The 27,729-nt window shown below is 42.8% G+C and overlaps 1 protein-coding gene across 4 annotated transcripts in view; it reads right to left on the reverse strand.

The window, feature by feature from the left end:
- The window catches only part of ITCH (itchy E3 ubiquitin protein ligase), a 76,739-nt gene that overhangs the window by 9,927 nt on the left and 39,083 nt on the right, over positions 1-27,729 (reverse strand). For all 4 annotated transcript variants that reach the window (XM_089514072.1, XM_089514069.1, XM_089514070.1 and 1 more), the window contains exons 5-16: positions 26,459-26,596; positions 22,954-22,996; positions 19,922-20,091; positions 18,692-18,917; positions 17,675-17,770; positions 16,178-16,352; positions 12,505-12,565; positions 11,226-11,310; positions 7,645-7,773; positions 7,022-7,094; positions 4,189-4,260; positions 3,821-3,909 (exon numbers count right to left, since the gene is read on the reverse strand). In XM_089514072.1, coding sequence (XP_089370198.1) covers positions 3,821-3,909; positions 4,189-4,260; positions 7,022-7,094; positions 7,645-7,773; positions 11,226-11,310; positions 12,505-12,565; positions 16,178-16,352; positions 17,675-17,770; positions 18,692-18,917; positions 19,922-20,091; positions 22,954-22,996; positions 26,459-26,596 — 1,357 coding nt within the window. The remainder of the gene's footprint in view (positions 1-3,820; positions 3,910-4,188; positions 4,261-7,021; positions 7,095-7,644; positions 7,774-11,225; positions 11,311-12,504; positions 12,566-16,177; positions 16,353-17,674; positions 17,771-18,691; positions 18,918-19,921; positions 20,092-22,953; positions 22,997-26,458; positions 26,597-27,729) is intronic.

A 27,729-nucleotide genomic window follows, 5' to 3' on the forward strand; every position in this document is an offset into this window, starting at 1 on the left:
GTATTAAATTCTACATATCTGACAGTTCAATGTAAATAAACTTTGCTTCATGCACAAAATTATTAAAACTATTGTATAAAATTACTTTCAAGCTACGTGTATATAAACATAAATGAATTTTGTGTTCTGACTTGGGTCTCACCTCCAAGACATTACAGTGAGCCCTTCTTTTACATGGGGGATCCGTTCTGGACCCCCCCCCCCCGGTGTAAGAGAAAAAACACATAAGCTTGAGCCCCATTACTTCTTCTGGGGTGCGCAAGGCTTTTTTCTTGTGCGGCTTCCAGCATATGCTGGAAGTTGCGGTATGGTGCGGGTGCACTGTACATCATATATATGGAGATAGTCCAAAATCCAAAAAAAAAAAAAAAAAAAAAAAAAAAAACCAAAATCCAAAACACTTCCTGGCACAAGTGTTTCAGATGAGAGATACTCAACATGTACTAGTTTACATGCATCTGGTTGGAATCTAGTTTTTCCTGAAAGTTTGAGGTTCTCTTTTCATAAGCCAGACACTTACTTATGAAAAGGCCCATATGTACATTTCAACACTACCAGTGAGTGATGCTAAGTATGTCCAAGTGTTTGATACTGTGATTTTAACACTGGTTATTTATTTATTTATTTAGCTTATGAACACTGAAGGCTTGATGTTGACTTTTCAACTTCTTAGGTCCAGAACTGAAGAGTATGTTGATTGATATGCTGTGTTTGACCGTAGAACAGAAATTTTGAAATCACATTAGCTATAACAGAAACATCATTTTTAAGTTGCTGTATATGCAAAATTTAGGACTGACACAGACACTTTTTTGCTATACCAGCTAAAAGAATCACACATTGCATTTGATCTAACTCTATTCTCATTTAGCTACCATGAATCTTGGGTATAGGAAGTTCTGTTCAATATTATCAGATCATACAATCATAGAATCATAGAGTTGGAAGAGACCACAAGGGCCATCCAGTCCAACTCCCTGCCATGCAGGAAATCCAAATCAAAGCATCCCTGACAGATGGCCATCCAGCTTCCGTTTGAAGACCTCCAAGGAGGGAGACTCCACTACACTCCGAGGAAGTGTGTTCCACTGTCAAACAGCCCTTACTGTCAGGAAGTTCCTCCTAATGTTGAGGTGGAATCTCTTTTCCTGGAGCTTGCATCCATCGTTCCGGGTCCTAGTCTCTGGAGCAGCAGAAAACAAGCTTGCTCCCTCCTCAATATGACATCCCTTCAAATATTTAAACAGAGCTATCATATCACCTCTTAACCTTCTTTTCTCCAGGCTAAACATCCCCAGCTCCCTAAGGCGTTCCTCATGGGGAGAGAGGCAGGCAAGCTCCAACTGCCTGCCTGAAGAAGAAAAGCCCTCCCTTCAGCCACCATCTTGGGGGGAGAGAGGCAGGCAAGCTCCAACTGCCTGCCTGAAGAAGAAAAGCCCTCCCTTCAGCCACCATCTTGAGGGGAGAGAGGCAGGCTAGCTCCAACTGCCTGCCTGAAGAAGAAAAGCCCTCCCTTCAGCCACCATCTTGAGGGGAGAGAGGCAGGCTAGCTCCAACTGCCTGCCTGTAAGAAGAAAAGCCCTCCCTTCAGCCACCATCTTGGGGGGAGAGAGGCAGGCTAGCTCCAACTGCCTGCCTGACGAAGAAAAGCCCTCCCTTCAGCCACCATCTTGAGGGGAGAGAGGCAGGCAAGCTCCAACTGCCTGCCTGAAGAAGAAAAGCCCTCCCTTCAGCCACCATCTTGGGGGGAGAGAGGCAGGCAAGCTCCAACTGCCTGCCTGAAGAAGAAAAGCCCTCCCTTCAGCCACCATCTTGAGGGGAGAGAGGCAGGCTAGCTCCAACTGCCTGCCTGAAGAAGAAAAGCCCTCCCTTCAGCCACCATCTTGAGGGGAGAGAGGCAGGCTAGCTCCAACTGCCTGCCTGAAGAAGAAAAGCCCTCCCTTCAGCCACCATCTTGAGGGGAGAGAGGCAGGCTAGCTCCAACTGCCTGCCTGAAGAAGAAAAGCCCTCCCTTCAGCCACCATCTTGGGGGGAGAGAGGCAGGCTAGCTCCAACTGCCTGCCTGAAGAAGAAAAGCCCTCCCTTCAGCCACCATCTTGGGGGGAGAGAGGCAGGCTAGCTCCAACTGCCTGCCTGAAGAAGAAAAGCCCTCCCTTCAGCCACCATCTTGAGGGGAGAGAGGCAGGCAAGCTCCAACTGCCTGCCTGAAGAAGAAAAGCCCTCCCTTCAGCCACCATCTTGAGGGGAGAGAGGCAGGCTAGCTCCAACTGCCTGCCTGAAGAAGAAAAGCCCTCCCTTCAGCCACCATCTTGAGGGGAGAGAGGCAGGCTAGCTCCAACTGCCTGCCTGAAGAAGAAAAGCCCTCCCTTCAGCCACCATCTTGAGGGGAGAGAGGCAGGCTAGCTCCAACTGCCTGCCTGAAGAAGAAAAGCCCTCCCTTCAGCCACCATCTTGAGGGGAGAGAGGCAGGCTAGCTCCAACTGCCTGCCTGAAGAAGAAAAGCCCTCCCTTCAGCCACCATCTTGAGGGGAGAGAGGCAGGCTAGCTCCAACTGCCTGCCTGAAGAAGAAAAGCCCTCCCTTCAGCCACCATCTTGAGGGGAGAGAGGCAGGCTAGCTCCAACTGCCTGCCTGAAGAAGAAAAGCCCTCCCTTCAGCCACCATCTTGAGGGGAGAGAGGCAGGCTAGCTCCAACTGCCTGCCTGAAGAAGAAAAGCCCTCCCTTCAGCCACCATCTTGAGGGGGAGAGAGGCCTGTTATGTTTGTTTGTTTGTTTGTTTTACTTTGTATTGTACTTCCTGTTGTACACCGCTTTGATCTACTTTGGAAAAGCGGTATATAAATAAACATTATTATTATTATTATTATTAAGGTTTCCAGACCCTTCACCATTTTAGTCACCCTCCTTTGGACACGCTCCAGTTTCTCAATGTCCTTTTTGAATTGTGGCACCCAGAACTGGACACAATATTCCAGGTGGGGCCTGACCAGAGCAGAATATAGTGGCACTATTACTTCCCTTGATCTAGACACTATACTTCTATTGATGCAGACTAAAATCGCATTGGCCTTGTTAGCTGCCGCATTGCACTGTTAAGATGGTTAAGATGAGTTTTATAATAGCATAACTTTTGGGATTCACATTTACAACTGTTAATCACTGAACACACTACCAAAAACGTACCTCCCAAGCCAGGCAGAGACTCAACTGAAGAGTTTCTGTGCTGCATCCTAGGGAGATGGGAAAGGATGACAGCAGTATTCTCACAACCACAAGACATGTTGAGACAAACAGTTGCAGCAGCATCCTAAGGCGTCTTTCTCACTACTTGTCTCAATGTGCTCTGTGACTGGAAGAACACCAGTCTTCTTTTCCCAGTACCTAATTGACAGTATCTCAGAAACCCTTTGGTTGGAATGATATCTGCTTTAAGAGGTAGGTGTTTGGGGGAGTGGCATAGGCATTTATAGCTACAACAATTGGGCTCCATCATCATAGCTACATCTAACAATGCAGGATCTCAGTTATAATTTACATCTCTGTTTATTCATGACATTACATTCCCAATTTTTTTGCACATGCCTAGCAGACTGTTGGAAGTGTCTGTATACAAAGAATAAACTGTTCTAATCTCAAGATTTTTCATTTCCTAGACACTGACAAAATCAAGCTTACGGAATTGTTTTGAAAGATACTTCTGATAAAAAGGTCTAATTCTTTTGGGGGGGAAAATTGTTTGTAACATCCTTGCCCTCCCGAGCCTTTTCAATCAATTGATTTCAAGTGACTTGATTTTTTTAATGACATAAATCTGCCCTACCGTGCAACACCTCCATAATCTAATCCTTCTTCTCCAGGAAAAATGACCCATAAGCGTCTTCGGAGGTCCAGAGGACTGAGGCTCATTATCTTTAGTGGAAAAAATATATCAGACGATTACCTTTTTAACAGCTATTCACGTTAAAACAATGACTTATATTTATTGATTTACTCCAACTTCCAGAATACAGTATCTTGAATTTACAGCAATTACCCTACAATGGAGCATTGATCCATTTTATAAGGCTATTTAGAGACATATGTTGGAAGCAGTAAATTGAACAGATGAGTTTTAGAAAAGGAGAACAGAGTTCAGCTTAAAGCACCTAATACACAGAACTAATACACATTAAGTACTGAAACACTTACCTGCTGAAATGAATCTTCAAACAATGTCTTCCTGCTCACTGTGATTTTTATGTGCTGGGGCATAGCCAATTGCTGAAACCACAAAAAACAGATGTGATAAACAAGTCAGGTTTCATAAGCAAGCATGAATCAGGGGAAGCTAGACATGTAAAACAAGAAATGTAATGTATAAACATTGAAGTACTTGGGGTGAACGAGCTAAAGTAGACAGGAAAGGGACATTTTGAGTCAGATAATTACACAGCTTTTTACTCAGGAAATGTAAGAAGAAATGGGGTAGCATAATAATAATAATAATAATAATAATAACAACAACAACAACAACAACAATAATAATAATAGATTTATTTTTATCCTGCTTTTCCGCGATGGTCAAAGCGGCATACAGATTAAAATTTCAACATAAAAATACATACATATTGATAAAAACAATGTAAAAAATATTAAAAGCTATTACACAGCCAGCTTGTTGAACTGATCCAAAAACATTGCGAAAATCGTTACACAATAGGGGGAGAAGGCATAATATCACATCTCATGGAGGGAAAGCTTGGTGAAAGAAAAAGGTCTTAAGGTTCTTTCTGAAAAGGTCCAGGGAGGTGGTGGAACGGAGCTCGTCGGGAAGGTTCTTCCACATTTTTGGGGCTGAGATGGAAAAGGCCCTTTGCGAGGTCGCCGCATACTGCACAGTTGGGACCTTCAGCAGATTCTTCCCGGCTGACCTGAGTGTGCGGGGCGGATTATATGGGGAGAGGCGGTCCTCCAAGTACCCTGGGCCCAAACCATTTAGGGCTTTATAGGTAATTACCAACACCTTGTATTGGGCCCGGAAGCGAATAGGCAGCCAATGGAGATCTTTCAAGATAGGTGTTACATGGTCTGCCCTGGAACATCCAGCGACCAATCTTGCAGCCATGTTCTGCACTAATTGAAGTTTCCGGGTTTGGTACAAGGGTTGCCCCATGTAGAGCGCATTACAGAAATCCAATCAAGAGGTTACCAGAGCGTGTACTACAGTTTCAAGGTTCCCCCGGTCCAGGCAGGGTCGCAGCTGGCGTATCAGCCAAAGCTGATAACAAGCGCCTCTGACCGTCGCATCCACCTGAAATGTCAGTTGGAAAGACGAGTCCAGAAGCACTCCCAAGCTGCGAACTGAGTCCTTCAGGGGGAGCGTGACCCCATTCAGGACAGGTGGACAAATTTCACTACCCGGGCCCGGGGAACCTATCACTAGTACTTCCGTTTTCTCTGGATTCAGGCTGAGTTTGTTTTCCCTCATCCAGCCCATTAGCCACTCCAAGCAGGCATTTAGAGGAGAGATGCCATCCCTAGTCACTGCATCAGTTGGGGACACAGAGAAGCAAATCTGGGTGTCATCAGCGTACTGATAACACCGCGCCCCGTGTCTCCGGATGATCTCTCCCAGCGGTTTCATGTAAATGTTAAATAGCATGGGGGACAAAATAGCTCCTTGAGGGACACCAGATGTAAGTTCCCTCTTATCGGAGCAGACGTCCCCCAGCTGCACCATCTGGAATCTACCCGAGAGGTAGGAATGGAACCACTGGAGTGCAGTGCCCCCGATACCTAACTCCCTCAGGCGTTCCAGAAGGATACCATGGTCAATGGTATCGAAAGCCGCTGAGATGTCCAAGAGCACTAACAGGGGCACGCTTCCCCTGTCCATGCCCAGACAGAGATCCTCGACTTAGGCGACCATGGCAGTCTCAACTCCATAGCCCGCCTGGAAGCCAGTTTGAAATGGGTCAAGAAAATCTGTTTCATCCAAGATCACTTGGAGTTGGAAGGCAACTGCTCTCTCGATCACCTTTCTCAAAAAAGGCAGCAGCGACACAGGCCAATAGTTGTTATGTATCAGGGGGTCTAAGGAGGGCTTTTTTTAGCAGAGGTTTAACAACTGCTAATTTCAGGGTAGATGGAAACCGCCCCTGGCTAAAAGATGTATTAATTATGCAGTGCAACATAGATGTTACCGCAGTTCCCCCCTGAGCTGCCAGCCATGAGGGGCAGGGATCGAGAGAGCATGTAGTCTTCCTAACGCTTCCAAGAATCTTGTCCACTTCCTCAGTACTCACAAACTCAAAGTGATCCAGTGGGCAGATGTTTAGCATGAATAGTGAGAAGACATATAGCTAAAGCAGTCTAAGGATATAATGCCAAATCATATCAAGAAGAATCATATCAGGGAAAACCCATGAATTTAAGCTTAATCCAAGTTTATGCTCCAAGTACAGAGGGAGAAGAATCATAGAATCATAGAATTGTAGAGTTGGAAGAGACCACAAGGGCCATCCAGTCCAACCCCTGAAGAAGAAACGGAAAAATGGCCAATACAGCAATCAAATAGACTACATAATTGAAAGTAGATGATGGAGAAGCCCCATTGACTCTGCAAAAACAAGACCAGGACTAGATTGTGACTATGAATTGCTAATATCAGGACAGCAGGAGAGAGCCATTCTTGGCATCCTGGGAAGGGAGCTCCAAAATTTAGGGACAGCTACTGAGAAGGCTCTATGTTGTATGCCCACCAATATACTTATGATAAAACTAGCACTGAGAAATGGGCCCCTTCTGAGGATCCTGGGGCCTGGACAGGCTCATATAGGGAGATACAGTTTGCCAGAGAGTCTGTCCTGAGCCACTACCAAAGACCTCTGAGGAAACCCCACAACAACAAAGGAGTCATGAGGCAGCAGCTACTGTGATGCAAACCAACACAGAGCATACCTTATTCCAAAGGTGCAATTAAATGCATTTGATGTGATATAAAGATCCTCACAAATACAATCCCAAAATGAAATATATTTACCTGACACCAAAACCGGAAGTATTGGACCTTTGCCTTGAAATCACGGACATAAGCAATCTGAGGTCCATTGTCTCTGTAAACAGAAAGCAAATTTACAAAACTGGAAAACAAGTGTACAATTGACATTAACCTCAAGGCCATGCCTAGTTAAGAGAATAAGTTGTTCTACAATACTGAAAGTGTGATTTGGGGAAAGCATATGTAATTGTAGTAAATTTTGCAGCAGCAATACCTCTAAAGTTACTGAACTAAACATTGAATTTTTCTTTGGGCAGATGTTTAGGATTTGAGAAGGCATATCAGAGCTTTCTGAATTTTTCAGTAGTGCTGAGTGAGCATCCCATTTTGATTTATGGACGAAAACTGAAACCAACTCTCACAGAAAAAACAAAACAAAAACTAAAGCCAGACGTATGCCCTGAGAATAAAGACTATAAAAACTTTTCACTTGGTGGTAGTCTCAAGTATTAATTTGACACTAACACTTGAGTCAACCTGATGTGATATCTGTAATGCGCTTTACATGTGATATAGCAGGTTAACAAAGCATTTGTTAGAATTGCTACCTTACTCCAAAGATAAATCATATTGCAATGGCGAGGGGTGGGGCAGGCAGGACTTACAGAGCAGATTTTCCAGTACGTGGATCTATGTATGTTGTTGTTCTTCTGTTGTGATCCACAAAATATGGAATTCCATCCACAGTGAATCTCATCTCCCAACCTTCTGGTAAAGGTTTCTCATTTAACTGACTGGAAAAAAAATATATAAGAAATGAGTTTGGTTTTATTAGTGAACCAAAACCGCTCATGAAATAGTACATCTGTGAGGGGGTGCTGAAACGTTCTTGGCCCAAACGAGAAAATAATGACCTAAAGGCATGAAATTTACATGCTGTTCCACATACTCACCCTGAAGTTTCACATACTTGGCACACTCTTTCTTAAGTTTCTTTAATCCTTCCAAATAATAAAATAAAAAATAAAATCTGCTGTCTTGTCACTGAAATACTGTTCTGCTGCTGGTATCACCTCAAAGTCATTTGAACAATTCTTTCATTTCAAACTCTTTCTCAAGTTTCAAAATAAGAAAGTCAGATGGAGTGGGGTGGATGGTCTATATCAGTGGTTCCCAACCTTTGTTGGGCCGCGACCCCCTTTGGGGACGAAAGTCCCACCCGCGGCCTCGCTGATCAGTTGGGAGACCGGGAAGGGGCGGGACTTTCGGCCGCCTACAAGCTCCAGCAGGCTTTGCGGCCGGTAGTCCCGCTCCTTCCCAGCCTCCCAACCAATTAGGGAGGCCGTCGAGGGAAAAGGGGCGGGACTTCCGGTTGCAAAGCCCGCTGGGGCTTGCAGTCCCGTCGCCTTCTCCCCGCGGTTGCCTGGCAGCCCCGGGGAGGAGGAGGCACCTCCCCCTTCCCTTCCTCCCTGTGGGTGCCTGCACCCGCGGGAAGGAAGGGAGAGGAGGAACCCCCGTCCCTTCCTCCCCGTGGGTGCCTGCACCCGCGGGAAGGGAGAGGAGGGACCCCCCCGTCCCTTCCTCCCCACAGGTGCCTGCACCCGCGGGAAGGAAGGGAGAGGAGGAGGGACCCCCCCATCCCTTCCTCCCCATGAGTGCCTGCTCCTGTGGGAAGGAAAGGAGGAGGCGGGCCCCCCGTCCCTTCCTCCCTGTGGGTACCTGCACCCACGGGAAGGAAGAGATAGGAGGAGGAGGGACCCCCTGTCCCTTCCTCCCCGTGGGTGCCTGCACCCGCGGGAAGGGAGAGGAGGCGGTGGCCCCGCCTCCATTCCCTTCCTCCTTGCACGCACCTGCTCCAGCGCCGGCACCCGCAGGGAGAAGGGGAGGAGGGGATTCCCAACCTGGCTACCCCCCAAAGGGGTCACGACCCCCAGGTTGGGAACCCCTGGTCTATACACTCAAATCCCCAGTTCTTAAAAACATACATCGTCTCGTCAGCCTCATGAGCAAATGCACTATCCTGCAAAAAGAGAACACCTTTCTGCAGCTTCCCTCACTGTTTTTTCTTCAATGCCTCCTTTAATCAGCACAGGAAGCTAGAGGAGTAGTCTGCATTAACTGTGTGGTCCTTCTGAAGACAGTCAGTCATCAAAATATCTTCCTTATTCTCCAAAGCTGGCCACGGCCTTTCCTGCCAACCTGTTGAGTCTTGAATTTCTTCAGCCATGGAGAACCTGAGTGCTGCCACTGTAAGGATTGCTGTTTGGTCTCTGGGTCATGGTGATATAACCATGTTTCATCAACAGTGATAAGTCATTCCAAAAAAATATCACTAGATCCCTCAAAATGCTGCAAAATCAACTTGGAGGTATCCTTTTCACCTCGTTTCCAGTCAGCATTCTACTATTTCAGCACCCACTTGGCTGACAACTTTTGCATAGCCAACTGCTCATGAATTGTAAACCCAATGAGTTCCCAGACTATTTCTAGTACCTCAGCAATTGATTTAGGTGAGATTTACTGATCTCTCAAAATCAGGCCATGAACACACTCAACAATTTCAAAAGTTGACACTGTTAATGGTTTCAAAAATTCCACACTGAAAGTTAGCACACCACTTCTTCACAGTTGAATATTATGAGCGCTTATTACTCAATGTTTACATCATATACTCATGGATATTCTTTGAAGTTTTATTTTGTAGTAACAGGAACAACATGAAGGCTCAGAGTTCAGCACTTAAAAATCCAGAAATTAGAGCTACAATCCTGCAAATTGGCAATTTACAATACAAAAGAACACTTTTTCAAGCTACAATAATAAATTTGTGCTCAAATTTTGGGAATTGGGCTGGGCCAAAAACTTTTCAGCATCCCCTTGTTATACTGAGCTCTAGGGAAGAGAAAACCAAAAACACGAATCCAAACTGGAGAATACTACACCTGGAATCCTGTTGGAGCACGACACTAGCATAGAAATAGTTGCAGAACTAGTATGCTTTTTCAGAGATTGTGTCAATGAAGTCCCTGGTGCAGACAATTATTCCACAAGCACACATACAGCCCCTCTCTCACACTTTTGACTCGAGTGAGGAGCTATCTGATTACTATTCAACAGCTGAACTGAAGGCCCTGATGCCAGCTACCCAGACATCCAGCATCAATATGCTGTCATTATGCTATGCCCAAAATAGTGTGTAAAATCTTGGCCATAATCCTTTAACAGCCATTCTCCCTGTTCCAAAAGGAGACATGTTAATAGAATTATTCAATTATTTATCAGAACAGGAGATAAAAACTACCTTCATTAAACCTTTCTGATGTGAATGTCATCAAAAAATTAAACAGGCATTATTACCTCTTAAGAGGTGTATTCAGGTCACCTCCTAGCATGTCCAGGACTTCACTATGAAGTCATTAGCTAAGTGTTTTGTTTTTGTTTATTTGCATATTTGGAAAAACAGGATTACATAAGCGTAATGCTGGAACAGATCTGAAGACATTAAACATTAATTATTTTCTGTCAGAATTTTCACTATATCTTAAAACCTCAATTTGCTGTTAATTTCTCCATTTGTTTCAGAACCTCTAAACAGAAGAATTAGTACTTATCCTTTGAGCTACTGCTTTAAAACTCTACACTGTAGGGTACTCTGCCTGTCACACACGATTTTTTCCATTCTCTTTGCTGAATGCTAATATTGAAAACAAATCTTATAAGTCTTCATTTCAGACTTCAAGCAGCACACAAATTGGCATAAAGCTCTCCTGTTCATTCTTGGAAAGCAGCTGATTTTCTATTGTGTCAGCAGGTTCTTGTGGCCTATGGTATACTATTTTAAGGGTATACATAGTATAAAGAAGGGGCTAAAACTCCTGTTGATAAATAAAGGACAACATGTAGTGTTTGGGACTACTGTAAATATGTCGCAGTACTGCACTTGACAAAACATACTCTGCCTGAAATTACTAAGATATTAAGTAGAAGACTTTTCTATGTGTCAGATGCAAATAAGAAGACTGACTTCACTGATTATCTAATAAACATTTCTTGCAAGTTTCCATTTTAATCTGAAATAGCTCTATTAAGATATCATTTTTTAAAATATCTGCTTTTTCCTCCATTGTTAATAATAAAACTTTCATAAGCTGAATGTTTTAGTTATTAAAACTGTGCCCTGTGCTTCTTCACTTAGTGCTTTAAAAAATTAAATATGAGGTTTGGAACAGTAAGAGATAAATCTTACTCTTGACTTCTGGGATCTTCCCACTGTGTGATGCGTGTATTATGATTGACAAAATACACTCTGCCATTGTTGTCTGTTCTCTTTTCTGAGGGGAAAAATAATAATATTAGTGCTACAATTGTTCTAGCAGACATACACTTTTGATGTTAAAATAATGTCACTCTGCTGTCTCCAAAGAAGTGTTTATTCAAGGGCCCACACATAAGGGGAATACTGCACCCAGTCTTCCCTGCAGCACCCGCTGTCCCCCTAAAAAAACCCATAAATGTTGGGGAATCCTCACACAAAGCCTTAAGATGTGTAATAATGTGAGGGGAAAGGGAGATGGGGAAAAAACCAGGCAGAGGCAATGGGTGTGAACTTCTGAGAAGATGTAAAAGGGAAGTGGGGGCAAGGAAGTTTTCTTCTGCAGACACGTGTTTGGATACAACCAATATGCCTGGTCATCTATACAAATTGTAATGCTTTCTTTATATTTATGTGACATGTTACACTGATCCTATTTAACCATAAAAGATGTAAGCTTAAAACAGATTTTGTCTGTATCTTTGGTAAGGAGACCGACTAAAACACACTTTGTGTCCTGTGTGGTCAGAGAGCTACAAACTAAAAATTACATCAAATTCTCCAGAGTCTCAAGAAAAATCTACTAATTTTATCAGATTTCTGTAGTCACCCAAGTGCAATGTAAAACAGATGGCGGCACAGTAATAGATCAAAAAATTGAAACTATGTTGCTTTAGATCATTACCGTGAATCACAACAGTAGTTCTCAGTAAGATGTCATCAGCTATCACAATGAAACAAGAGTCCAAGTTTGCAAGAGCAGCATAACTTTCTATTGTAAACCAGGGTTTCTTAACTAAGGTTCACTGAGGTTCAAGAGGTTGCTAGGGGTTCTCTGAGAGACTATCAGTGAAATACCCACACATTTTCTGAACCATAGATATACTAATTTTTAGTTTATTTTATGTCAAGGGTTCCTCCCGGGTAAAAGGTTGAGAAAGACTATCTTAACTGTTGCCACCCATAAACACATCACTCTAATAATAATAATAATAATAATAATAATAATAATAATAATAATAATACAGCAGCTACAAAAATATGTTGTATATCTAGGATACCAAGGTATACTTTACATGGCTGCTTTTGTCTTGGAACAGATGGATGGATCTTGTATGCCTAATTAGAAAATCTCAGCCAGATTGCTATTAGATCATTTTGCCCATAGTTTTATTCAAGTGATGTTGTAGAACAGTATTTGCAAAGATCTTACCCCATCCATTTGGCAGGGGACCAAGAGGATCAAACTCCTTGTTCTGTGTGAAGTCTTGATTCTGCAGTCACAAGAAGGCACAATGTAACACTAAATGATAGGTGCTCACATATCATACACATTACAGTTATAACTATTCTTACTAAATGTCCTATTTCTAAAAAACTAATTGAAATCATAAATAATATTAAAAAGTTAACAAGACTAAGTTCTTTTAAAATATGCATCACTAGATAACAGAAGTATAAGGCTTTACATTTTTGACTTGTTATATTAATGTGGTGTTTCAATTGTTCTTTAAAATGGAACTGTGGCCCGTTACAGACCGCCCCTTTGGGGCGGCCTGTAGGCGCACCTTTCCCCGCCGGATTGGGGCCTCAGCGGCCAGAGCGGCAGCCGCTGAGGTCCCAATCCGCCACTTTCCGGGCTGCGGGGAAGCGGCAAAAGGCCCCTTCCCCGCAGCTTGGAAAGGGGTGTCCTTGGGGCTTCAAGCCCCAAGGACACCCCGCAGCGGCGGGGAGAAGGAGAAAGGGGCCGTTTGGCCCCTTTTTCCTTTGGTCCGCTGGGCGCAGCCGTCTGAAGGCTGCGCCCAGCGGACCAAACCAGGAAGGAGCTCCGAAACGGAGCTCCTTCCGGGGTTGCGGAAAGGGCGCCCTAGGCGCCCTGCTGCGACCCCAATACGTCACACTCCGCGCGTACTTTTAAGCCCGTATGTAACGGGCCTGTGTTATTGTTGTTTTTAAGCCTCTTTTGTGAGCAGCCTTGGGTCCAATTTGAGAGAAAAGCAACATATAAATCATAAAGGTAATAAATAAAGCAAAACTGAAATAAGAGATTACTGAAGTTGTAGAAAGCTTTATCTCTACCACTCCAGAGGCACTGGCTGTTGCTACACACTGGAGAGGGAAGGGATTCACCAGACAATTGTCAGATCCACCTGATAAATACTGTATAGTTAAATGCATTACTTGAGAGACTAAGGTTCTTGACTTTTTTCTAACTCATTCAAGCAAATTACTAAGAAAAAAGAAAGGAAGATAAGTTTGGTCCATCAGTCCCTTCCTCCACTTATTTATATGCTGTCTATTTCCCACGTTGGACTCAATGTGGTTTAGAAAGTTGAAAAAATTTCAAAAACAAAAACTTGACACCACAGAGCATACAAACCACATTTCTTGTTTTAGTCATGAAAACTTCAGGCCAGCCTGTTCTTGTTCTAAACTGTTCTACACTGCATGCCATGGCCCCAATCTGGCCTTTCCAGGGCACAATAGCTGTGCCATCGTGGCTATCTGGCTTTCCTTTGGCACTGGAGGAGCACCATGATCCAGCACGCTGTGTGTTGTGCATCATCATGGTGCCCTGGGGATGGAGCCAGGGCGTGCATTGTGTAGACCCTACACCCCGACTCTGCCCCCAGGCCAGCCCAAAGTGCCAGTCTGCACAGGGTCTATGTCCCTTTGAATTAGGTGCAACATTACAAAACAGATTACAAAACAGAATAAGACAGTTTATCTATCAGAGAAGAACAGGCACCATACTGTCTGGAGATCACAGTACAGTTGGTCCACCATATATGTAGATTCTTCAATACGCATTCAACCATCCACAGCTTGGAAATACAGTGGACCCTTCCCTTATGTGTTAAGTGGGGGATCCCCCCCCAACATAAGGGGGAAAGATCATATGCCTGCGCCCCATGGAAAATAATGCGGTGCGAGCCTGTGCCATTCCAGGGTGCTCCACAAATACACACACCATTGTTCCCCCCGTACGGCTTCTGCATAGACTGGAAGCTGTGTACGGTGTGCCCGTGTAAGGCATGGGCGCACTGTATTTAAAAAATAAAATTAAAATCCAAAAAGCAAATCTTGATTTTGACATTTTATATAAGGGACACCATTTTACTATGCTATTGCATTTAATGAGACTTGAACATCCAAGGATTTTGGTATCCACAGAAGGGGGGGGGACTGGAACCAAACCCCAGCAGATACCAAGGCCCACTGTAGAGGCTAGGAGTGTCAGTGACAAAGGGTGTTAACTTAATGACCAGCTTAATTCATTCTGGAACTAACCCTAAAACCTGAGAACAGGGTTCCAGTACTGCAAAACTATAATGGTCTATCAAGCCTATTGTCTATTTGAATTTTTTCCTTGAATCTTGATAACCTTGTCGACTCAGGCTTGCATCCTTCCAAGGTCGCTAAAATGAGTACCCAGACTGTTGGGGGCAAATTAGCTTACTTGCTAATTAGCTTATTTGCTGTTCACCGCTATGATCTTTGGAATAGCAGTATATAAATAAAAAATAAAAATAAATAAAATAAATAAATTCATCTTGTACTGTCTGCTTGTAAGTTGCAGAATAAAAAGACATGGACTCAGAAACCTGACCTATAATCCTCAGGGAAAGATTCTTCAAAATATATGAGACTGTATTCAGTTGCCATCCTGCTAACAAAAGGTTATTTAATCCAGTGGAGGTTTCTATCAACACAGTGAAGGGATGTGATTCTTGACAAGCACAGCTCCCCTGCCCCCAAAAATCTGCTCTAAAGCGCCATGGGACCCCTTGGAACAGCATGAAATGGGATATGGGAGACTGCAAGGGAGTAGGAGTGAAAATCAGAAGATCAAAGATACCTTTCATATTAGGGCTGAAGGGCGGGATATAAATACCTAAAATAAATAAATAATAAACAGAGGGACTCCACTGGATAAAACTTATTTACTTTAAGATACATATCACTCAAAGTTACAGTTCAAATTGCCTAATTTTATTTTATAGAGTAAATATTATTTTTGTTGAAACAGGGGTAGGCAACCTGCGGCCCGCGGGCCAGATGCGGCCCGGCAAGGCCTTGGGACCGGCCCCAGCCTGGTCCTGCCGCCGATTGCCACCGGGGCCTTTGGGGGGCAATTGTCTATAGAAGCCTCAGAAACATGCATTTATATTAACATTTTTTAAAAAATCAGCAAATTTTTTCACGTGTCCTCCATTTTTTTTTAAAAAAAGTGTCTTCCATTTGAAAATTTTGTCCTACATTTGTCCTGGTTTATTTATATATTTATTTTTTTAAAAAATTATTTAATTATTTATTTTTTGGCTTTGGCCCCCCAGTTGTCTGAGGGACAGCAACCCGGTCCCTGGCTCAAAAAGGTTGCCTACCCCTGATTTAGATTGTACTCTATCTTTATGCTTTTGAAGTCTTAGGGGCTATACAGATGGACTGCTAAACACTGACCCTGTATGCCCTGGATCAGTGCTGTAGCAGCCGCACGCTGCAGCACCAATCCATGCCCCAAAAGAAGCTGCTCTGAGCAGCTTTCTGAAAGGGGAGTCATTGGTGTGCTCACGCCCTTTTGGCCAGCACTGTTTGGGCACTGCGCACCACAGCCGCCATCATGGCACGCACCGTATGGACAGGTGCGTGCCATGATGGCAGCCAAGCAGCAGAACTAGGGCTGGGGGCATGTGGACACTCAGTCCTAGTTAAGCCCTATTCCGCAGTCAGGCCGGGACCAAGTGCCGGTCTGTACTACTTCTTAGTTGGTTCTTGTCGGAAATAACAGGTTAAATATTGAGACTGGGCGGTTTAATTTGTAGTAGCGGTGCTTTGCCAGTATAGCTGTTGCATATTAATTTCAGACCAGTTCTCAATGTTCTCACCCCATATATGAACCTCTGGTTGAATTGTTGCATAGCTCCTTGAAGCTGGCTGCGCTGAAGCTGCCATTGTTCATAATTTCGGACAGATTCCAAAGTTGGCCGTTGCCAGGTTGTTGTTCTGGTGAAATGGTCTACATAATAAATCCGTCCCATGTTGTCAACTCGACGCTCCCAGCTAAACAACACAGATAAGACATTCAAATCCATGGACTGACCTCAAAGTACCTTACAGTTGCATTGGGATGGGGACGAGGAGAGCTTGTTCAACACAAAGGACAATGTGGGTCAAGCACAACAATTCCTGTTTTACTGGAGGAGTGAGGAAATGGCAGTATTCTCTTCAGTGTCATCTGTATATCATGCTACTACTCAATTCCCAAGACTTTTATTCATTGATTATACAGGGGTAGGCAATTTATGGGCCTACAGATGTTGATGCATTACAACTCCCACCAAACATAAACCAGCAAAGCCAGTGAGATTATGGGAGGTGTAATCTAGCAACATATGGAGCACAACAATTTGCCGGTCTCTGAAGTATAAGTTCTGCACCTAGGGTACTCCTCTATAACTTACTATATCTGAAGCAGGAAACCTTATGGTCTACCTATTCCTTTTGGGAAATCTTTCAAGCGTAGTACAGCAGTGGTAAGCCTTTCTTTGCTAGTTCAAAACATGAGAAAATGGCAATTTAATATGCACCATGGTACAGTCAGGATGTGGTGGCTCTGCAGTTAAGGCGCTGACTCTGACAACTGCAAGATCGGCAGGTCGAGGCCCCAGCACCGCATGACGGAGTGAGCTCCAGCTTCTGCCAATCTAGCAGTTTGAAAGCATGTAGAAGTGCAAGTAGATAAATAGGTACCACTTTGGTGGGAAGGTAACAGCATTCTGTGCTGTCATGCTGGCCACATGACTACAGCGTCATCTTTGACAACACTGGCTCTTCAGCTTAGTAACAGAGAGGAGCAGCCAGACACGACTAGACTAAACCTGTCAAGAAAATACCTTTACCTTTATGATACAGTCATATAATGTGACTTGAGCATCCATGGATTTTGATATCCACAGGGGGTCGTGGGATCAAATCCCAGCAGATAACAAGGGCCCACTATATATATATGAAGACCTTGCTTCTGGTACATTGAGTCAAGATGCATGCAGTAACAGCAGTACAGTTGGACCTACTCTGCCATATTTAGGTCTACAGATCTTTCTTTTCCTGCCCCTGGGAATAGCAAAATAGCTGCAGTTAATGCAAAAGTTGGTCACCTGTAACCTGATATGATTAACAGCTGTTAATCTCTAGGTATTGTTAGTAAAGATGCACCATACATACGTTAAGATATCAAATCAGACTTCACTTTCTCCTACCCAAGGTATTATTTCCAGATCTAAGCCATGCGTTATTTGACGATCTAAGCCATACGTAAAGATGTTGGATTTGTATTGCCATCTTCAAGGCTTGTTACCAAGTAAGAGAAATGACTAACTTACCCTGGAGGGAGAGGCTCTGGCCTATCCCATGTAGTTCTTTTCTCAACGTGATCTACATAATATACTCGGCCATGCTGATCCACTCTCTGTTCCCAACTGGAAAAATAAAATCATATCATAACAAGTTTCCAACCAGCTGACCCTAAGACAAACCTATCGCAGGGTTTACTGGGGTGGAAAGTGTGTGACTCGCCCAAGGTCATTGGGTTTTCATGGCTAAGTGAGGAACTGATTTGGGGCTGATTTTAAGGCTCGGGGGAGTGAAGCATCCGCACGCTCCCAAGGCCTACTGTGCTGTCCAGGCGCCATCTTGGTGCATGCCTGTTCAGAAGGCACGCGCAATGATGATGTGCCTTGTGCGCTGCGTCCAAACGGTGCAGTGCACAAGGGACATCACTGCGTTGCTCCAGTGCGCTAATGGCAAACTTTCTCAAGCTGTTTATTTATGGTTTACTTTTAGGTATTCTAATCTTTCAGGTCAAATTATTTTTCTTTTCTTTTCTTAATTCTCCTGCTATGTAGGAAATGGAATAGAGTAGGGCATGACTGGCTAGAATCCTGCACAAGAGCATCCCACGCTGCAACACTTTATTGCAGCTCTCAGTGGTAAAAGTGCTGATCTTCTAAATTTCCATGCCTTTATGTTAATATTTTTCTCTGCAATTACTCTCACACCATTACTTAGACCTAGAAATCCTCCTTTTTCAATATTTAGAACACTCCTACTTTAAGAAATCATTAAAATCTCATCTGGACTCACACATTTCACTCTTGATTTCATCTTCTTTGATTTCTTTTTTATTCATTAGCTAATCACTGTTTCAATTCAACTTTAGCAGCTTTTAAAAATTCCCACCTAGCCAGTGCAAGTCCCCACCTCCCTTTTATAACAACTAGCATATTTTAGGAAGTTTTGGAAATTGTAGATGAGGTGTAGGAAAGAATGGCATTTTAGAAAAGAAGAGTTGGGTTATAAGTGTACAGGTAATATAAAACACAAGCGTATCAACCTCTTACCCAGGTGGAAGGGGGCCTTGATTAACTGTATGATGTGGCTGTGAAACTGGAGTGACTGGCTGAACCTGTCTTGAAACTGGTGGTGTAGTCAAATGTGCTGATGCAGGAACAACTGTTCCTGATGTTACTCCATCAGTGCTTGGTTCTGATCCTGAATTTTTTGCAGCTAGAACTAGTTCTGCACTAGGACCTTCTGATTCTGTAGAGGAAGCACCATTGACACATGCTGCAGGGAACATAAATAGGTAACAGACAAATGTTAAATGCTGTTCTAATTTCAGAACTACAAGCTGTGAACAGATAAGCACTCTAATTGGTACATGTAATGCTACTAGACTTTTAAGCAAAAGCAAACAATGAGATTATGAAGTACTGTCCGCATTCTTTTTAAATGGAAATTCAAGAACTGTTGTATTTAAACTCATAGGGCCAAAACAGACGGCCCATTTAGTCCTGCTTGGGGTTGGCTTGGGGGCATAGTGTTTACATGCACCATGCCCCCAAGCCAGACAGAAGCCAGGCTGGCGATTACTTGCCGGCCAGCTACTCTCCCACTTAGGTGTGTGGCGTTTAGACACCACTTTCCCCAGAGACGACTTCTGGGAGAAGGGATGGCTTTTTTCCGACCCAAAAAAGAGCGGATCTTATCCACTCCTTTTTGGGGCGGAATCTGGCTTGATTGGGGCCAGGCATCTGTTTGCTCTGGCCCTGATCCAGCCTAAAAGGGGTGGCTTTAAGCCACCGCTTTGGGGCTGTCTGTATTCCCACTTAGTTATTTAACGGATTTTGCTGCAATTCTCTCCTTCATTTGACCACAGAAAATCTGGACATCTTTGAAGAGAGCATTTCAGAGACTGTAACTTCAGTGGGTGACACATAAAGCTATTTCAATATCTGCCATGAAGAAAAAATATCCATAATTTAACTGCAGAACAATGTACATTCTCAGAACAGCCCTATTCAAGCCCCATATATTTTTTATAAATTTTGCCTTTCAGCAGTTTGAGAATTATTTTGTTGAATATCAAACAGATATCTTACTTCATTAATGCTAAAACATGTTTATTACAATTTAATCCATAGGGGATTTTTAAAGAAGAAAAATGGATGTTACAGAAACTGAGTAGGATTTTAATACAATAGTTAATCAACAGTACAGTGGAAAGGTTATATTTTTAAAATAATCTTAAATAGAACTTTGAACTCAACAATTCACATTGGTGTACATACCAGATGGAGCAGAGGGCCTACGTGGAGTGGGTGGAGGAGGTCGAGAGGGTCTGGGAGGTCTAGGAGGCTTAAATCCTCCATTGGCAATTAAAGGAGAATCACTGCCATTAGTCACCCTGCTTTCATTGGATCCAGCAGCCTCACAGTTTTCAGGACCATTTGTGTTATTCCTTTGTGGGAAAGCACAACACAGTTATTATGGAGACTTGAAAAATGTGACTCCATGTTAATTTCTTTTTCTAAATCCTATTTCTAAATGATAAATTGTCACAAATTAAGTCCTGCAACAAATTATACTTCCTCCCCCCCAGAATTCTGTAGATTCAAAATTATCTATAAAGAAGAATGTTACTAAAACTTGTGTTACCTGTGGAAGCAAGAAAGATTTAAAAAGCTCACAATCCTCGGTCCAAATATAACCACAGAATTCTTCTCTGATTCAGATTTTAATTTTAATTTGAGCTGGAGAGCAGAACACCTCTTTCCCCTTTCTCACCAAATCCCACCTTTCACTCATATTATTATTATTATTATTATTATTATTATTATTATTATTATCCTTTATTTATATAGCGCTGTTAAGTCCTTTCTCACCCAGTGGGAAGAGAGAGAGATGGACCAAATGCAGGCAGAACTGGGAAACTGATTTTCTGAAGAGCTACTGACATCTGCAATAGTCTTTGGCTAGCATGGAGAGGATACACAGTGGCATGTATGTAATATTAGAGCAACCTATCCCATTTTACTATAGAGAACACAGATTAAAATAGTAATCTAATCAGATATGCAGGTTTGTTCTATTATTATTAGCATAGAAGAAGTCCCAGAATTATTGCTAGAATATGCCTGCACCAGCTCTTCCCTTCAGTGCCCTGAGATACTTTTCTAGAGCATAATGAGAACAGTTACTTAACGTGCTTTATTCCCCTTCCCACAGTGTCATTAATTCAGGTTCAAACTCTGAGTTATGTCCAGGAAGCACTCTTGCTAAACAGGTACTAGATTTCATGTAACTTCCTGAAGGATATCACAAGTATCAGCAATGGTAAGTTTCAAGTGTGTGTGTGTGTGTGTGTGTGTGTGGCAATGCTGTTCTATGGGGCTATATAGACAGCCCCTAAGGGGTGACAGGACGCCGCCCCTTTCCTAGCTGGATCAGGGACACTACAATTACATGCTGCGGCCCCAATCTGGCCTTTCCACGATGCAAAAAGGAGCCACAAAAAGCGGCTCCTTTTTGCAGTGCGGAAAGGGTGCCATAGCCGCCAGCACCACAGCTTTTCAGCACTCATTTGGAACAGCGCATGTACACGCTGCACTGAGCACTGTGACGTCTCCCATCATGCGGTGGGGCATGCAGCTTCATGCTGGCATGGGGGCCAAGTCAGGGTGCGCAGCGTTTGGTCACCATGCCCCCACTCTGCCCCCAGGCCGACGTTTATCATCAGTCTGTACAGCCTCTAAGTAATCTTTTTCCAGATGTTTAATTCTATCTCATGTGTCACGACTGATATAAGTATGTAAGTACAACAAAAAAGTGTGGACTTCTGTAAAGATACAGTGAAATAGTAAAATCAGGAGAAACAAGTTATAGAGGAATAAAGTGCAACAGCTTTGGAACTCGATGAGGCAAAGAAGAGTCATTTATTTTAGTTATTCATACCTTAGTTTACAATTCAAGGACATAGCTGTATTAGTTTGTAAAATCAGTATGCAAAGGGATCTTGTAGCACCTTTAAAACTAACTGAAAGAAAGAAACTGGTAGTATGAGCTTTTGTAGACTTGAGCCCACTTTCTCCTACATCTGGGGAAGTAGCCTCAAATCTATAAAAGTTCATGCTACCAGCTTCTTTCTTTCAATTAGGGCGGGAACAGACTGCCAGCTTCTGCTGCCTTCAAGCAGGCTTAGGCCCGTGGCATTTACACGCACCACACTCCCAAGCTGTCCAAAGGTCCTGCCAGCAATTACACACCTGGCAGCTTCAGGGCAACTTGCAGGCGTGGCATTTAGACACCACACGTCCTGAAGCCGGCGAAAAGCTGGCTCCACAGGCAAAAGGGTGTTTTTTATCAGCCCCAAACAGGAGCGGATTTTGAGGCAGAAGCTGGCTGGGGCTGTGCGTCTGTTTGCTATGGCCCCAAGCCAGCCTTAACTGCAGCAGCTCCAAGCCGCCCCATTGGGGCCATCTGTTTCACACCTTAGTCTCAAAGTTGCTACAAGATCTCTTTGCATACATTGGTTTAATGATCTTAGGCTATGGAGAATAGATAGTTGCCTCAAAGACTTAAATAAAAAAGAGGGATGTCAAGGAAATAAAACATATAGATCTTCTGGGAGGCAGTTCAAACCTTAAAGAAGAGCATGGGAGAATCTGTTGAGTTGTTTTGGGAGCCTTTTAGACTGCTGCAGGTAGTGGAGCAGGATGAGAAAATGTTACAGGAACAGATGTATTGGGATATAGTAGAGGGAAAATGGAGGGGCCAAAACCCTGCATGAGAAGGTTGTGAAGGCTTCTGGAGTGAACAGGAAGCCATATGGGGATTTACAGAACAGTGAGAGATGTTAATAATTCTGGCAACAGAGTGATGGATAACCATGAGCAGGTCAACCCATCCTGTGCCCCTTATTGGGGAAAAGATGGAAAATAACATTAAATAAATAAATAAAGCAAAACAACAGTAGACAGGTGACAAAATGTCTGTGGGGTTAAGACACTAGATGCATTTCACCAGACATGATGAAGTGTTTTATAGGATTATTAATCAAGGCCCCATGTAACACACATTTATACTGTACTGGCTTATTTTTAAGGGAAATTAAAAAACAAATGGTCTATTTTATTCCTTTTTTTAAACAGGCCAACATCCAATATTTTAACAAGCCAGACACCCTTTACAGTATTAAATCTTTTCTGCCCAAAGACCACTTCTAGATAGTCTCCAATACAAAACAGAAACTTCTGTGGCATCCACTAATTACAGCTCTAACTATCATTTAAAGCTCACAACAGCTGCAGTAAAATCACCTTACCTAGTTTCATTTTTCGCTCTGGAGGCATCATTCTGTGTGGGACCTTTAATAGAGGGAAAATAACATCTTAGTTTACACATGTGCAGACTTCCAAAGAGCCACAGCGAATGAGAATTATCTTGTCCCTTTTTTTCATGTATGACATCTTTTAATTACTGCGAGACAGCAAGGATTCAGACTTTCCATATCAGCTCTGCTCCTAAATTTATCACAGAGAATGCAATGAGCTTTTATAATCCATCTTCTAAAATTATTTTAACCTTTTAAAACCCTGAAAAGCATTGGGCTTTGATCTAAAACAGTACTACTGAAAGTGGTGGTCTATGGACCAGTGCAAGTCCATCAGCTGCCAACCCCTGGAGAATTTCCAGGAAAGAAAGTATCAACAGGCTCAATATGTTACAGTCCCTGACATACGGCAGAGGGAATTTCTGGACCCTCACATAATAAGCATTGATATAAAGGAACACTTCCTCCCATACCTGTTTGTGTTTATGTGCCCATAAATCACCTGCTGACTTATGGCAACCCCATAGGGTTTCTTAGGCAAGGAATACTCACGAGGTGGTTTTGTCAGTCTACAGACTCTATGTTTATAATTGGTTCATATGTACCCACCAAATAAGGTGAGTAACTATAAAAAAGAGGGCCTTTTCAACAGTGGAATCAATCTATAGAAAAAGATTATCTGACACCTACATTACCATTGTTTCAATGCAGGTAAAAGCTTTCTATTTACCCAGTTATTATGAAAACATTTTCAGTATTTTTAGATCTTAATACTCTTATTCTGATGTTGCTTTATGTTTGTTTTAGGTGCTACTAGTTTTATTTGGTTTTATATGCCATATTGCTTTTACTCTTTGCTCCTGGTTTTATTATGTACTATTTTAGTTTATGTTTCGTAGTTTGCATGTTATACAGTGGTACCCCGGGTTACGAAAGTAATTCGTTCCGCAGCCGCTTTCGTAACCCGGAAACTTTCGCTAGCCGAAAAAGCCCATAGGCTTTAATAGCGAAAGCCGCGATTCCGTGTGAAATCGCGCCGAAAAGCACCAAAATTTCTTTCGCAACCCGGAATAACCTTCGTAACCCGGAAACAATTAATTAAGTGAATTTCTTTCGTAACCCGGAAATTTCGTAAGGCGGCGCATTCGTATCCCGGGGTACCACTGTATTTTAAATAGCACTATTCACTGCCCAGAAAATTTTTATAAGGCACCCCCCAAAATACAATAAATAAACTTTTCAATTCTACTTTATAAATATAAAGAAGCATAACAAAAAAATCAAACTGTAAAAATAGTTATATAAATCATTTGAGTTATATAAATCCTACACACTGCAACATTTTTGTGGTTCTCATTTGTAACTTGTATAAACGGTAACAAGTATACACAGTTTTACTTGCAAACAGCATACTGCACTCAAACTAAACCTGCTTCTCTGGTAATGGAAGGCCTTCTCTTTTACGTACGCAGAGAGAACACGGATACAAAAAAGGGTGCCTGCTAGAGGATGGGAGTGTAATAATAATTTTCATCAATGCTCTTTCTCTGGCAATCCCTAGCATAATCTTCTACACTGTTCTAGAGGACCCTCAATCCAGGTCACAGAGGGCTGTCAAAAATCAAGAAAAATTAGCACAACACTCCCCTTTCCAGTTCAAGAGGAATTTCACTGACTAAGTATGGATCCAACTGCTATAATCAAGTTACCCAAGATTATAGTGGATTCTTCCCCACAGGAAGTCCTCCACAGCTGATAACAAAGCTTTCCACTGGGTCTATTTGGCCTGTTACAGACAGCCAAAATAAAGCTGCTTCGAGTCACAGTGGAGGTATGGTGTTTCAATGATGCATGCATCCTAAGAGTCCAGAAGTTGCACCAAAGCCATGCTCCAGACTGGAGCGTGGCTTTGGTGTGGCTTCTGGACTCTTAGGACGCATGCATCATTGAAACACCATACCTCCACTGTGACTCGAAGCAGCTTTATTTTGGCTGTCTGTAACAGGCCTCTATATCAGGGGTTGGAAACTGCTGCAAGGCCAAGGGTTGTATTTGGGCATCAGGAACTATGTGGGGGATTTCACATTTTCTTTTAAAAATTCTATTTTTTTTTGGGGGGGGGGGAAATCCTGATATTTATAGAATAATTAATTGTAATTGATTACTCCTAATTAATTACTTCTGATAAGTGAAATGATACTATAATATGGAAAACTGGATGTGTGTGTGTGAGAAAGAGAGAGAGAGACAGAGAGAGACAAAGAACATAACTATTTCAGCATCTTACTTACTACACTGGATGTAGACTTGCTAGCAGTTCCTGAGTTCCTATGTGACTCCTAGTTGCTTGGTGGACAGATAGACTATCACCGCAGAGTTCAGAGCCTTAGGAGTTCCTTAGAGTGCCTAACTAGCTAAGTGACCTTGCAATTCACTCTTTCACATACACAGATACAGGATGGCAGTCACTGAAGAAGGCAAGTATGAGTCTGAATAAAAATACTGCACTGATAATATATATCAGTGCAGTATTTTTATTCTGGGCTATTGACAAGGGACAAGGGCAAGCAGTGAAGAAATTAAGCAGGGACTTGAATAAGGACAATGGAAGAAACATTGGGAACATTTGTATCCGAGGGACAAATTTTCTGTTGGAGAACAAGAGGTAAAGAAGTTAAGTGAGAAATGGAAGAAGAGTGTTTGTGTGGAAGGAGGGGTGGTGGTGTCTGGACTACATCTTGTTTGCTGCGACAAGCTTTACACACACTGTTTCATGCATCTGATATCTCTCTACTGAGGGGGCTCCAGAAGCTGAGGGGATGCACTCCACCACAACTCCACTTTAAATATATCAACACCTTAAATTGGGAGTTGATAGCAAGGTCTTATGTTGTCACTTCCAGTTAAATGTACAAGGATGTTTGTTCATAATTGGAGCTGAAGGTCAACCAACCTTAAACTATCTTTGTCAAAGACTTTCTGGGAATGGACTGATCTGTGGACGCATAAGACCCCTCTAGTTCTATTGTTTAATGCAAAGTAATATTGTGAGCAAGTCCACAAAAATTACTGTCTTCCAAAAATTCTAAGTTCCATCTGTTTCCACATACTAAAATTCAAAATATAATGGGGCAACCTCATGTCACCTGTAGAGGTTTTGGGTTACAATTTCTGTAAGACCCAGCCAACATGTTCAATGGTCAGGAATTATGAAAGTTGTTGTCTCAAACATCTGGAGAGCAAAACATTGCCTATGCCTACTCCAGAAGATGGAAAAAGTAACTTTAATTTTTAAAACCTCTCTATTTGTTCATTCAGAGTAGACATGAACTGCCATTGGAAAACGATGATTCATAAAGTGTTATGTATCCAAAGAAAAGGAAAATAAGGAAATTAACCCAAAATTTAATTTTTCTTTCCTCATGGTACGCACTGATTCCATTCCTTATATAATGCAGTATAAAGTATGAACACACAGTAGGGAAATATTACTTACTTTTTATACTTGAGGAATCACCATTAATTAGAAGCTCAGGATCTACTTGCATACCATCTAAACAGACAGAAAGTTCTCCAATCCCATCGCCTTGTTCTTTGTCACCAGTAAGCACCATGTTCATAATAACTTCTTCAACTATTGATAACATAGGGAGGAAAGTCAGTTTTTAATTTCTTATGGCAGTTAATTATTAAAACCAGTTGCAAAAACTGAAAAAAAGTTCTCCATACAAAAAGAATTTAAGGTAACAGTTCAATCACATTTGTAATATTTAGTGTATACACTGAACTGTAAGGCAAGAAATTTTAGTCTAAAAATTTACTGTGAAAACTGGGTTGATTTATCCATGAGTCAATGCTGGTTTCCATAGGAGTTGTCCCCACCCCCCCAGGTGTATGTCTCAGTGCAGAGGAGTATGCTGTTATCACACAACACCTGGTTTTCCAGAAGGTATGGTCTATGCCGCTACCAGGACACCTGGCTCTCTTTGGTTGCTTCCTGGACAGGAACTCTCTCTTTCCACTTCAACTCTTCACTTTCCTTTTCCTCCTCCCTGTGCCAATCTTGGAACTTCTCTCTTCAATAAAGCGCTGATTGATTTCTGCTGGTTCCCCACATCCTACTTCACTGCTCAATCGCTTTTCTCTCTGTGCCCCTCGCAGCCCTTTCTTTCCTCAGCAGCTCTCCACACAATTCCAGTGCTCCTCCTGCCTCCATTTAGTTTCCTCTCTGGTTTCCCTTGCCTCTATTTCTGTCCACGTTCCACCCTCCTGCACTTACTCATTACTTCTCCCCTTCTTTCTGTCTCTTTCCTCTGGCTCAGCCCTTTGGCAGTGTCTGTCTGTCTCCTTTTTGCTGACCTGCTCCCTCAATTTACTACTGTCTGTCTAAGCACTTAGTTCTTCTTCCCTATCTCCCTCATCCTTGTCTCTTCCCTTCCCACACAACAGACCAGAGACAATGTGCTCATCGCTCTCCCTCCACACCAGCTCCACACTTTGACTCCAACTCATTCTCTTCAGAGGCCAGGCAGTGGCAAAGGGTGAACTGCTGACTCCATCACTGCTCTTGCTAGCTGCCTGGACAGCCTCCCCCCTCCTGCTCCTGCATCCCATGAACAAAGGCACATATGTTTGTCAGCTTTTCCAGTGTCTGGGCTAAAATTAGGCAAAATTATCAAATTAAAATTAAAGGCTGGAATTACTGCTAATATAGTCACCATTTTCTTCGCTTCATCCTTTACATCCCTTTTTATATGCCTCCTAAGT

Source organism: Sceloporus occidentalis, unplaced genomic scaffold (genome assembly GCF_023333645.1).
Source record: "Sceloporus occidentalis isolate IW3139 unplaced genomic scaffold, rSceOcc1.0.p SCAF_3, whole genome shotgun sequence".
Classification (NCBI taxonomy): domain Eukaryota; kingdom Metazoa; phylum Chordata; class Lepidosauria; order Squamata; family Phrynosomatidae; genus Sceloporus; species Sceloporus occidentalis.